This window comes from Stegodyphus dumicola, chromosome 6 (assembly GCF_044657685.1).
Source record: "Stegodyphus dumicola isolate Sdum_Otavi_A_Nest chromosome 6, ASM4465768v1".
In the NCBI taxonomy this organism is placed as follows: Eukaryota; Metazoa; Arthropoda; class Arachnida; order Araneae; family Eresidae; genus Stegodyphus; species Stegodyphus dumicola.
The window spans coordinates 99599788-99614407 of record NC_140773.1 but is presented as its reverse complement, the minus strand read 5'-3'; the positions used below and the strand labels follow the sequence as shown (position 1 = coordinate 99614407).

Below are 14620 nucleotides of genomic sequence, written 5' to 3'. Positions count from 1 at the left end.
CAAGAAATTAAATTAAATCCACAAATGAGATTTTTTAAGTACACAGCAACGAAGTTTCAAAAATCCAAAAGACCTCTACATGTTCGATTTTCAGATCGTTTATTTCCCCTATGAATAAAAGTTTCTGCCTTATTCTTATAGAATCAATTTCTATGGATCTTACAGGAGTTTATCTTCCAGGTCATTTAATCACATAACTGTAAATATCATTGTTCGACTTTTAACAATCTCATTTCTTATTTTAACTTCGGGAGGTGAAAGGGATCATAGTATATCTTGTTAATGTAGTTTGACATATTCCGGAAAATAAAATGAGCCCTAAAGTTTTTTGTCAGAGAGCACAATCTAGGGTTTGAAAAGGAGAAGTAAACAACTCTTCGATAGCTAATAATAGCTGGACACTCAATTATAATTTTGACCAAGTCCTGGGAAAATTATTTATAAAGCTGAATTACTTGATTTTTTCCCCACGATCACAAAATTGTATGTTCTATTATTTCATGACATTAATTGCATATTAATTCTTTCTAATATTTTCAGAATTCTTCTGTCTTGTTTTCTACATTTTATGACTATTTTCCTTGAAAGACGGTGCTAGATTCGTTTTCATTTTGCTCCACTCATTGAGAAAATTTGAGAGGAAAGGGTTATCGCGCCTTAGATAATAGAAAAAAAATAATTTTCCATAAGAAGAGAAATTTGCATCTGATCGCTTTCAAACTTCACAAAGGTTTGTTCAAAATCTTTGCCAAATTAAGGCTGTTTTTTGGATACCTGAATTTGAAAATTTATGATATATCAGTGTATGGTAGTATACCTGTTGGGAAACGCTACGTATGAGAATGATCTAACAATGACGTAAATCCTGATGACAGTAAACGCAAACGAAACTTAAGTGAATTATAAGATGAAAAATAATTTTTAATCTTGCATAGGTCTTCCTACGTATAGTATTGTTGATTGTTGATATAATAATATAAATTATGAATGAAATTGAATCTAGGAATAAAAAAGAAATATTATAAGTATTACGTTTGAAAAATGTATTCTACATAGTGCAAACTTTAATTGTGCTCTGAAGGATTTTCATTTTGAGCCGTCTAATATAATACTGAAATTATATTATATTCTCTGAATTTCTGGAGATCTGATATCACAAATTCAAAACCATCTTTTGGAAGTAATTTTTTTAAAACTGAGTTACTTAAATGAGATGTAAAATAATGATACAAGAAGTGAGATTAATTTTTGAGGGTAGAAAAAATAACGAACCGTTTTCCGCTTCGTGTCAAGGAAGTTTATGAGAATATTTATCCAGTATTTCAGCCGGAGAATTCATGCACTTTTCCTTGTAAAATTATATATGTCTTTAAACTGAAAAAGATATATTTTATTGGTCAAGTACATGAAATGCTTAGACAAAAATCTTCTCAAATGCTTAGAAAGCACAAAATATTTCAGCGTTTACCCAAATTGGTGTTTAATAGTAACACTAAATAATTAAGTTCATAATTATGATCTTATGCCAAATTAAAATTTGAACTTTTTTTGAAGAAATTTATGACGTAAATTAGCTTATATTCATATAAAAATGTGTAAATAATATAATCAAGGCAGCTCGTCCCAGAGTCGAAATTTTAAACAAGACGAAGTACCGATAGTCAGTAAATTTTCCAACTCAGATTTTGAGGGTATTCTAATTATTGAGCTGGACATTGAACATTTGAACAGAACCAAAACTTATTATTCCATATACTGACTAAATATAACAATTATGATTTGATAATTATTATTGCATCTTACAAAAATACAGGAAAAAATTCATTTCTTCCTAAATTTATCAAAGCAAAGATCGAAATATAAAGCGATTATTAAAATGTGGCTAGCGAGTATTCTTCGTCGTTAACAATATGAGAATGCATAAATATTGGGGCTAGCAAAAAACAGTTGTTTTCAAGCTAATTTATTTAAATTTAAATTAGTACATTAAATAATGTTATTACTGCATAAAACGCGAAGTAGATGTTAAAAGAAATACATTTTATAGTTGTACATTCCCTGACAATATGACATTATTAATTTTAGTCATACTGTCTGTTGACGTAAACTGTAAATTTATGTTATAGCACCTAATTATGACATCAAGTATGCTATATACATTAAACATAGCTATTCTTATTTCAATTTTTACCGTACACATGAATTTTGTTTTACATTGCTCATCAAAGCACTTTTATACATTACATTTTAAACTAACAGTAGCATAATAACTAAAATTTACTTAATCTGTTTGGGTGCTAAAAATTAACAGAAATTTTTATAAATACCTTTTATGTACTTAATTTTTTTTTAATTTCTGAAGAATGAAATTTAACTGGAAAATGATATAAATATCTAAGGAACATTATAGTTAGGAGTTTAAAAGGTGAGTTTTCACTAGATAGAATGATAACTGAATAAAATGTGACATTACCAGCAATACTGCACTTTGTTTCATCTTCAGTATGTGAGAATCCATTGTTACGACTAGGAATCAGCACCTATCTCTTCAGAATTTACTTAAATGAAATAAACCCAAACCAGGTCTGAAAGTGCATTTTAATAGTTTCTGCTATGACCCTCCCCACCCTTTCATGCTCCACTGATCCAAACAGACCGACAAAAGTAACAGAAATGGCTGAGAAAATATGAGTTTCTGCAGTAATATTTTCCTTTATGATATTTGCCGTGCCTTTGCTTTTTGGCGCACACGCGATTTTTACAAGGTCAATGTTTTCTGAAGACCGCCGGATACGCTCTGTTTTTTTCTTATTTAAACATTTCCTTTTTTGTTCTTGTTCACTTCAACTTTTTGACACGAGAACTTGTGCTTCAAGGTGTGCATTACAGATGGACGTTTATGTGCCTTTACTTTACCACAGTTCGTCACATAAAAACAACCCATACGATCACTTAGTGTTATTTCGGGCATTTCTACAACGCTTTATTGCACAACTGTGAAAAAGAGAAGATTTTATTATACATAACAAAATTGTAAATAGTAAAATATGCATTTAGATTGGTTCCGGTAAAATTGCTTATGTTTTGAGAAATGATTATTCCATTTTTCCCATCCTATATACGGAAATAGCCTAAGTATTACTTGAAATAAATACAGGAAATACATTTTGGAGACTAAAAATAAAAAAGGTCAAAGCCAACTTGCCGGCTTCCAATGCATTTGTAAAATTGTAAAACTATATACAATTACGTTTTCATTAATTTGAGTCTTACATGATCATTTGAATGCGTTTGCTGTGGAAACACACTTTTTTCTCCTAATTTGTCTAAGCTTGATTTATGCAAATTTGAGTGCTTGCACTTTAATAGTAAAAATTAAGTTTATTAATGAATTGCAAGGAACGAAGAAGCAGTCATTGATTTGTGAGATTATAAATAAGGAGCGAGGATTATGAAATCAAACCATGAAAATTGATTGGGAAAAAAGTTAATATTTTGATATAAATCAATGGCATTACATCAATCCAGAGAACATTTTGTTTAGAAAGGCACGCACGCCCAGATTTGGCGGATAATTGCACATATATACCACATAAACATAGGAAGGAAGATAAAAATGATAAAATGTTTTTGAAAAATCGGACAGATATTTACACCGGGAAACCAGAAGAATCACCTCCTACACCACAACAAAAGCACCTTTAACATGAATACTTCTTTTCAGACAGCAAAGATCCATAGATTAATAACGTTGTATATATGTCGGCTAAGATCCAGAGTTAGCCGACATATATACAACTCTATTAATCTATGGATCTTTGCTGTCTGAAAAGAAGTATTCATGTTAAAGGTGCTTTTGTTGTGGTGTAGGAGGTGATTCTTCTAGTTTCCCGGTGTAAATATCTGTCCGATTTTTCAAAAACATTTTATCATTTTTATCTTCCTTCCTATGTTTATGTGGTATATATGTGCAATTATCCGCCAAATCTGGGCGTGCGTGCCTTTCTAAACAAAATGTTCTCTGGATTGATGTAATGCCATTGATTTATATCAAAATATTAACTTTTTTTCCCAATCAATTTTCATGGTTTGATCCATAGAGTTACTTATATTTTACATCCTAAAATTCATGCTAGACATGATGCTAGACGTGGCGAAAGCTTTCGACAGCGTCTGGAGTAAGGAGTTATTTTACAAACGCCTGTCCCTGAATTTTAGCAGACAAATGATTGTAATTCTTAATTCCTTTCTCGAATGACTCACCTTCTTTAAAGGCAAAAGCGTAACATACTCTCCTTCCAAGAACTGCTGTGTAAGAGTTCCGTAAGGTTCAGGTCTCACTTTGGCGCTCTACCTGTTCTTCGCAGCTGATTTTTTTTTTCTAAATCTGGAAATATCTGCGATCAAATGCCATGCAGACGATACCTCAATTGCGGTAAAATCATTTTCACCGAACCAAGCAACTAAAAAATTACACAAGAGAAGATTTGTGCTGAAACTGGAGAGTATCTATGAATGAAAGCGAATCTCCGCTGCTTGTAATAAGATGGCATAAAACCAAGCGGGAAATACAAGTAAAAGCTTATTTCTGTAATGAAGAAGTTGTATAGTCTTTAAGGTTTCTTGAAGCAGGAGACGTGGAAAATGTGCAGTGCCCTCGCCGGGACTTGAACCTGGACCTCTCAAATACGCATCCAATTTTTTTCCAGTTACACCATGAAAGCATGCGGAAAGGAGGTAGAAATTACCTTATATCGACCCCTTTTTAAAGGGCAATTGGGGTTAGAGGACTAAATCGCTAAATCCATTTGACGACGATTTATGGTTCACCAGCTATTAATTCGGGCGCCACTTGTAGTGTCATTAGGTTTTTCATGCTGGAATGTGGAAAGTATGCAGTGCCCTCACCGAAACCTGAAACATAGACCTGTCGAATACGCATCGAGTATGCTTCAAAGTACACCACCAAAGCATGCGGAAAGGATAGAGAATATAGCTTATAAAGTACTTGGAGTAACTAAAGTTGAGGGCTAACCTTATTTGCAATCTTTAAATGGTATCACACCAAGTATGCAATCAGTAGAGCCAACATGGTGATTTACCAGTTCCTACCCTTACATAGTTACAGATTAAATCTGGCTCTTAGGAGCAAAATAACTTTCTGGATAACTAATATACACTAAGCCTCCCTTGCCTGAGCTTCTGATACCTCGGGAAATGTAAATAAACTGCAAAATATTCAAACTAAGGAGTTTCGCGTTACCACTAATGCTTGCATTTTTATCAGAAATTCAATGATTCATAAGGACTTAAATGTCCCTCTAACCAGCAAGCAATTTGGAAGTACCAACGAAACGTTATTTACAAGATATTGCATAATTAGCTATGTAGTGTTGGAAGATGATAAATTTATTAGATCAATCACTGCGCACCTGTTAGGCGACGATCACTTTGTTGCATAGTTGGAGGAATTTGATGTTGCATGTGCACTTAAAAGTCCCTGTAATCAGTAAGAACCTCAGAAGTATCAACGAAACGTTCTTTGCCAAGGCAATTAACAGCTCTACTCTAGATTGCTCACAACTTTATTCTAAATGGCTCACAGCTTTATTCTAAATTTCTCACAGCTTTATTCTAAATTGCTCAACGATATTAACTATGCAGTGTTGACAGAAGTTAGGTTTACTAGACCATTCGCTGCACACCTGCTAGATGACCATAACTTTGTTTCATAACCGGAAGTCTTGATTGTACATACTTTTAAATATTTCCCTTCTTTCCCATGCTTTGATTTGTAATTTGTAATAATTAGTACATCTTTGATTAATTCATAGATTTGTGCTTTGCTTTTGATTAATACATAGATTTGTCCTTACCTTACATTTGTGTTATTTATTATCTGCATTGTACTTTTAATATTTGAGAATTTAGAACTCTGCGCAGGATTACATATTTTGAATTTTTCAGAAGCATACTAGCGTTGCATAATTTGATTTTACTTATTGACTGCGCCTGTCATTAGTGGAGCGTTTTTCGCATCAGTCATCCTATTGTGTCATGGTTACATATTTGAAATACCTCTGGAACTACCTCTCAGAGTAATCACTGCATCGTGACAAAGATCTTCAGTCTTCTTTCATCTCCTGTTTATTGGAGCATTCATCTCATCAAACTTCAAAGTCATGGCATTTTAGACAAATGTTTATTGTGCGAATGATGGCCCAATCCAGCCATAAGCTTGCACATCTATATTATATCGGTATCCATATGTACATTAACAAGGAAAAACACAGTACTTGATTTAAGTCACGCCCTCTATCCACCTAGTCTACTAAATTTACTCTTATACAGTACTACTTTTTCATTGCACTACTTATTTCATAATTTGTTTTAGATTGCACTACTTACTTATTGTATTACTTTTATGCTTTATATTCCCTGTTGTATATTCTGGCTTTGCAATGTTTCTTGCACCCTCTATTCTCAAATGTGCAGCCATTGCACAGCCACTTAACCCATGTAAGGCCATGTGCCTCACCTAAATCCTTGAATTTTTCAATAATCGCTAGATAGTGAAGGACGATTGAGACGTCTTCGTGGATCATTTTCTAAGCAAAAAGGGCTCGTATTTACATTACGCGTGGAAAACCGTCCAGGAGTAGCCCATTCGCCTGTGCTTAAATTAAGATTGAACTGCTAACTGAGCTGTCTTAATCATTCCTGGCATCACCGTCCAATCGGGGTATATGCAAGCCCACATGTAAGTAATGAAGTATGCAGTTGCCTTTACTTACCATATTCGAAGAAAGACAGGTAGATATTGGTAATAATTTCAAAAGAATTTTGCAGTGATTTCATGGTATATCGCACTTTTTTTTAACATAAGCTTTCATTAAGATGATAGCATTCAGTTCTTTACTTACCTATGCCAGCCAACTACGCCTTCATTTACGTAAAATGAAATGGCTTTCAATTCAATGTTCAAGAGAATAATTTTAAGCCTTAGCAAATTTAAGAATTTAGGAGTTTGGGAAATTCTTCATGATGATTCTTAAATGATCTATGATCCATTATTGTGGCAATAACTACCATGCAACGTAAAAGGCTGATACTGAACACTTGCAATCATTCCGAGTAGTCAACTATACCGAAATAAAGTTGGATTTGAATACTCATGCTTTTAAATACGCCTTCGACTGATATATATAGCTTACCCATTAGGATTAAAATGTGCGAGTTCTACAACAGCGAAATAAATTACATCAAAAATAAAATTACTATTTCTTTCATAAAAAAGAGTTGAAAGAAATGTTCATAAAGGAACAAATATATATATTCAACACTCAAAATTAAAAAGAAAATGGAAAAAAAAATTAATTAATTAAAAATGAATTTTTTTGCAGTTATGAAGACAATTTCACATCATCGAATAGAAAGTATCTGCTGACTTCTGAACTTTGATACATTTATATAAAATACTGTAATCAAAAATTATCATCCTATTAGGCCTTTCAAATTGAAATATGCAAACAAATTAACACGTTTAATGAAAACACGTTTATACGTAATTGAGAGATATGCCGCCCAAACGGGATAGTGGTTAGTGACTCTGACTGCCGTACCGAAGGGCCTGGGTTCGAATCCCGAAGAAGGCATGGATGTTTGTAAACGTATAATGTCTGTGAGTCATGGGGGAACTCGAACTGTGTGCCGAGCCGAAAGCTCTGTCAGAGTTTGGTGGTAGGGGAAGAGAGGGGGGAGACTCTCAAACACGTCCCCCTGGGCTGCACTCCTTCAAAACTGGAGTCGGAGCTGTGCAAAGTCATAATCTCATCTGTACGGTGCCCAATGCCAACGATATACGCATTATTGCCTCCTTGCCACAACGAATTTCGTAGACTTCAGACAAGAGATATTAGTCAAAACAATAAATGACAGCTATATAAATTAATTAAGTTTAAAGATTCAAAAATGTTTGAAATTTACAGATTATGTATTACTATATACTTTTGAATAATATAGTATTTGCTCATCTTTAAATAGTCAGGTCATTGAACGTTCTGTACGCCCAAGTTAAATTGTTCTTCAGACCCAACAGTACATAGCCAGGAAATCTTAAACATTCTCCGAATGCTTAATCCTTAGACGTAGAATTAGGTGCTTAGTAAAATGGCATTAACTCGCGGAATCGCGAACTGAACTATAAAAGTTATTACTGAAAGTGAACTATAAACAGCCGTAATGACATCGATTATGTATTAGAAAAAGGGAAAGAGGTATTTTTCCGCTGCATAAACTGCAAGCAAAATTTTGTTTACAGAGACATAAATTACATCAAAAATCAAATTGCTACCGCTTTCATAAAAGAAGAGCTGAAAGAATTGCTTATAATGGATTATTCATCGTTTAACTAGCATTATTCATCTTAATTTTATGAAAAATGCATATACTAAGCTTTTTTCCTCTTCTTTACAATATGTGCAAAAATAAATAAAATAAACTCTTTAATACGATTTCCATATGAAAGCTTTTCTTTTGTGAACTGAACATACATCTTTAATGAAAAGAAGAAAAATTTGTTATTGGTATTTCCTTTTATTATATTTTTTAATTATTTTTCTGTTATCTGTGCTCGTTCATTGTGTATTCATTAAAAGTAGAGGGATCTTTTATATCTTTTCATTAACATACAATTTCTAGAACCTACATTCAGGCTTAAGTTTTATTTGTTAGGTTTTATTAAATGAAGTGTAAAAATCAGAGAAGATATAGACAATTGCAAAGGAATACATATTTCTATTCAACAGTAAAAATGGAGAGGGTAATCAAGCTAAAAAAATGCTGAATTTTCTTACGCTTATGTGGCCAGTTTTGCATAGTCGGATAGAAGGTATATGGTACTTCAGGAATTCTGGCACTAATTAAATACAGATTACTGTTCCGCGAGAAGGTTTGAGAGAAGTAGACAACAAATACTTATTTATAATGTTATTCATTAGTGTGTGTATTGAGAATATGGCAAAGCACGCTAGGGCTATCTGCCTAAGGAGAGGGATGCCTTCGTGGAGGACTTTCTAAGGGAAACTGGCTCGTATGCACGTTACGCATGGGGAAAACCACGAAAAACGCCCATGCAGCCAGCCCGTTCGCGGGATACGAACCTCGGACCGAACTACCAGTGTTCAGCGATTTTACCGCTCGGCCGCTGGTGGGCGGTATTCATTAGTAAAATATTCCTAAGAATAATTATGCTAACATAAATTATAACTTTTCTCAGATATACGGGTTTATTTTGTTAATATTTTCTTCCAATTCTATTCTATTATTATCAATAGTCAATAAATGCCCAAGTTAGGACACCTTGAGGGTAACAAAAAGGAAATGCAATTTTTTTCTAATAAGAAAGCTAATAAAAGAAATAAGGAATTAAAACCAATTCTACTAATTTTCAAAATTAGCAATCCTAAGAATTTTCTAAATATTCATTTATTTACAGGCTCATATATACAATTGGAGATCCCTGAGATAGGATATCCAAATTTTTTAATAAAAAATTCTTCAAGCATAAAATAAATGATTTAAGCTTTTCTTAAAACATCTTTAATTTAAAAAAAAATTAAATATGTTAAACAAAAAAATTAAAATGTTAAAATTTAGATCATTAGAAGGATAATATTACATTTTTTTAAACGAAGAAGTTAAAAATATAAGTGCTTAAGATAATAAAAATTAAATTTTGAACAAATACTTACATAAAAAAAGAAATGAAATTTTTATGAAGCACTGTAATGATAAAAAAGCCACAAAGTTAAGTCCCACTAGGAAAAACATAATTTTTAAAATTTTTTAAGAAGCCATCTGAAATTCAACTTTCTGTGTCTCTTGTAGAACTCTTGCCCTTCACAACAGCCAATATTTAGTTCTAGCAGTCTGATGAAACAACAGAATGTTCACTTTTCAGTCTCTAATGTTCACTCCTAATAGGAAATCAGATCGATAAGCGAAATTGCCAGGTTTGGAGGCAAAGGAAAGGTAAACTCTTAAACGGAAAGAAACTCGAGTTTTTTTCCTTTTCGGCGTTATGTAATTTTCTTTTTTTTTTTCACACGAGATAGCAAACGTTCGGGTAATTTTTTTGTCCTCGAAACTTCTGATCAAATGATGGTCTCCAACTTAGAGATTCTGAAGCGTCGCATCATTGAAGAGGCCAAAGTCGTTTTCCACTCGAAAAGCTGGTGCAGGTAAAGGAAGAGTTTCATCCTCTGACTCCGTCAGTGCATCGCAAAGGACGGTGGTCATACCATAGATGCGATTTTCAAAAAAATAAACCAAATCGTAAAATGGCATAATGCTATTTATCAGTAACCACGCTGATCTTTTACATGCCGTAAGCAGTGTTACTGTAGGACCTACAACAAATGATAGATTCTTTCTGCTGGACCTATATATGTGAATATTTACCCAAATGTTTAATCTCAAACTCATTCCATGATTTTTCGGCTCTGTACTTTTCATTGAAGCATTTACTTTCATTTAATATATTATCGAATTTATCTTGAGATGGTAATTTTTTTATATCTTTCTTCGGAATTCTTGTAGTCATAACAGTAAGTACTTCTTTTGTGTAATAAAACTTCATTTTTCAGAATAAAATTTTGAACTTTTTCTAAACATTTCCAGTTATATATGACAATGATTTATAACTTTCATTTTATAAGCTGAATTATCAGGTATGATTTCCTTTTTACGTAAATGGCAAACTTTAGTACTTTTGTAATGTTCTCCATCATAGTCTACAATGCTCTAGTCTTTATTTTTGGGTTTTCTAATCAATAAATTCAACTTCTCGAAGTCATTTGCTAACGTATATAAATTTGTCCTCTGTAAATAACAGGTGATTTATAAAATTAGGGTACATATTTAATATAATGGCTAAAACTACAGTTTATATGTTTCTGATATTTTATTATGCAAGAGTTTGTTGGATGTGGTTTACAAATATTTATCTTTTTCAAAAGAGATCCAAAATCAGCATAAATGACAACTGATACTCTCATTGATCTTTAATAATTTTCGAATTCTATATATGCATCTTTTTTATTTGTCATTTCTATTTTACAAGGCTTTTTTATTTATCGTTTTTACTTTATAGATATATGCATCTTTTTTATTTATTATTTTCCCTTCACAGTTTATTTTTTATTTAACATTTCTACTTTATAGAGACATATATCTTTTATATGTAGCATTTCTACATTTGCAGTATTATTGCGAGCCCATCAATTTCATAAGTTTTTAAGTGTTCCTTTGAATAAAAATATCTTAAACATGTATTACATAGAAATATTTGATGACAAGTTATTTGTATTCATATTAATCCATTGATATTGTTACTTGCGTATTAGCTCGTAATGGATTAAAAGCACAGAGAAATGGCGATAGCTGGAAGAAATTTATCTTTCAAAAATAAATAAAATGCACTTTATACTTTGTTACAGTTATAAAACTTCTCAGACAAAAGTATTCGCATAACTCTTCTCAGTATGACAGAATACAATCACAAAGAATGTTGAACACAACGCAATGCAAAGCGCATCAAAAATCTAAGCTCGCATGGACATCTCACAGTACTCTGAACCTCAACGATAACTGATGTACGTTTTGATCTTATACAGTTTCTTCCAGTCTGCTGAGAAATTTCCAGTATCTTAAATTTCTCGAAATTGGATGAAGGCCTACACAGTTACAGTTGCATAAGGTCGGATACAGTTACAGTTACATAGAAAATCAGACCAAAATTTGCCAAATGGTCGTCAAGCTTGGTGAGTTTCGGCGATTCTCCCTAAATTTAGCTACAGCTATTTATTAGTCGCCGAAACTATCTCTAACTTGACGCGATCTCACCAGCCATTCTCCTCAATGTTAAATGAAGTTACCCCTGGTAATCCTATTTTTGCAACGATGTTTAGCATTCATGTTGATACTAGCTACAAGAGATACTATCATTTACGTATCATTTCTCTTAATTATTTAGATATATAAAAAATGTGTGTAATATTTTTAATCCAACAATAATGAGCATTTTGATCAACTTTCATATAAAACAAATTTTCACGTTTTTCTAATTTGTTATAATTAATTCTTAACGGATAAATGGTCTCTCAATACCATATACATTTAGATATATATTGTTTCGATTGTCAAATTATTTAGCATTTTCCAGAATACAAAGAAATTCAATTCCTTGAAAATTTATTTTGGAATTTCACATAGCTTACATGTTTTGCATAGTTTTACATGCACGTCGCATAGTTTACATAATTTGACACTCTTTCTGAATGAAATTTTACAGTATAAAGAGCTGATAGTAAAGACCTTATAAAACACTTATTATAAATATTTTTAACATTTATAATTTCTTTTTTTATCTTAATTATATCTTGTAAATCAATATAAGATGATTCCTAAAGAGGATCGTGTTTATTCATTATTGATTATTAAATGATAGATTTACTATATGATTTACTAAGTATTTAATGTCCGCAAGTGTCCATCCTGATCATTTTGCCATTCAGTAATTAGCTTATCAATGGCATAATCATTAAAGGCATCAAATTCACGTGACATAACATTACTTTATTGGGTGTTTAAACAAATGCTTTTTAAATTCCTCTCCGTTTTTGTACATACAAAACAATTGTAAGTTTGTTTTACTTTCTTTACCTTTTACAATATCTGATAGTTTCTACACTATCTGAATTATCTGATAATAATTCATTGATTTTTAAAATACTTAAAAGGAATCATAATGTTGGTAAAAATATGATAGAAGATTTAGAAGCCATTCCAAATCCCACAGCGCGTGAAGGAGTAGAAATAAGGGTCGTTAGCCCTATTATAATAACAAAAAAAAAAAAAAAAAATATATATATATATATATATTTGGAATTGGACAGTTTGAAATGCAAAGAAAAAAAACAAAAGCTAAATATGTGCATGAAATATTTTTAAAACAGTAAACTCATGATTGAAAGATTTTGCGATGTATGAGGCTCTAAAAAAAGAATTTTTTTTTTTATTTTTAGCTATGTTTGTAAAAAAGAGGGGGGAAATCTGAAAAGATGTATATCATAATCGTGAAACAAGTTATTGGGGAGTGAAAGAACTGCAGAAGAAAACAAAAACACATAAAAAATTAATCGAAACCTTTTTACATCAACAAGATATTTATTGAAAAGACAAAACTGTAAGGATCTTAAGTTTTACTAACGTTTATTTTATTTTAAATCTTTACTATCACTTCTTATTTTCTACTTCCGGCCAGAATTATAAGCGTGAAGGTATTTATGTAAAGTTTGTCTGGCGAACGCCAAGTATTTAAGTTGTGGCTTTTTTGCCAAGCGAGAGAGAGGAAGCAGTGAGTCGAAGCAGGCCGCTTACCTAAGAAGTTACGCAGTTGCTGTTTGCCTTCCAGGCCAGAGGTTTTAATCCTCTTGATAAATTTAAACGTATTGTAGTGTTCACAGTTCTCTGTACTACATACGCTTCCTGTTAATATAAGGCCAATCTTCCACGTTTATTATTCTAAAGTTAAATTAGAGTTTAGTATTATTTTTATACTTTTACGTTTTGACCCCAAGTAGCGGGTCGGTGTATTCCGAAGTACGGAAGTCATTGTAAATAGAGAAAAATAAAGGGTTTTGTATACCCTTCTCGTGTATCCTGTTTACTTCCCACAGTTCTGAACATAGCTTTAGTAAGCTCTCTGTTCCGAGTCAGGTCCTTGCATGTTCCTGAAGAAGGTTAGAAGGAACATTGAACCTGATAAAACAATCAATAGAAGTTTTAGAAGGAGAAAAATTCATATTCCTAAGCACTGACGATTAAAGGCGAATTGATTTATTATTTCTGAAGCCCTTTTGTAACTATAACGAAGGAACATTAGAGGATATCCAGACAGGAGGTCACAAACGTGTTTAAACATTTTTAAAGAACGACTTACCACGAGGATTCACATCGATAAAGATATAAAGTTTAACAATAAAAATATTCAGAAATGAAAAGATTAGAAAATACTTCGATGCAAACGGAATTCAAAGCTATATAGATGCATTAGATAAATCAGTTAATAATTCTACCAGTTCATATTGTTGAGGTATAAAAATGACACATACGGAAGCATCTATTAAAGATAACAAAGTTGTAATTTATAAGAATTTATGTAAGCCCAGAGAAATAAAAAGCCTAAATTTAAAATCGGCCATACGTTTCGAATGTCTAAATTTGAAACTGTTTTCACAAGAGGATACGATAAGTAATTTACAAAAGAGATTTTTATTATTTCTCAAATTTTAAACACGAATCTTCCTCCTTATGGACTAAAAGATCTGAGTAATGAAGAAATTAAAGGCACTTTTTGCGTAAATGAATTGGTGAAATATGATGAAAAAGATGAAATTTTTAAAACCGAAAAAAATTTTTGTTAAATGATTATGATATCGGGAAAGTTTAAATTCTTTGATTGACGGAAAAAAAGTCTTTTTAAAAACCCAATTTTTATTATCTAAGTATTTATGTTTTTAACTTTATCCATTTTTATTATTTTTTGTTATAATTTTTT

The 14620-nt window shown here is 31.9% G+C and overlaps 1 protein-coding gene across 2 annotated transcripts in view; it reads right to left on the bottom strand.

Annotated features, from left to right (window-relative positions):
* LOC118182061 (uncharacterized) overlaps positions 1-2619 on the bottom strand; it is a 36307-nt gene extending 33688 nt beyond the window's left edge. The window contains exons 1-2 of one of the 2 annotated variants that reach the window (XM_035351341.2): positions 2474-2594; positions 1273-1374 (exon numbers count right to left, since the gene is read on the bottom strand). Coding sequence is in view for 1 of the 2 variants with exons in the window: in XM_035351340.2 (XP_035207231.1) it covers positions 2474-2518 (45 nt within the window). In the remaining variant the exon portion in view is untranslated. Of the gene's footprint in view, positions 1-1272; positions 1375-2473 lie in introns of both variants that reach the window. The other variant, XM_035351340.2, reaches the window with a different exon arrangement.
* Between the last annotated feature and the right edge of the window lie 12001 nt (positions 2620-14620).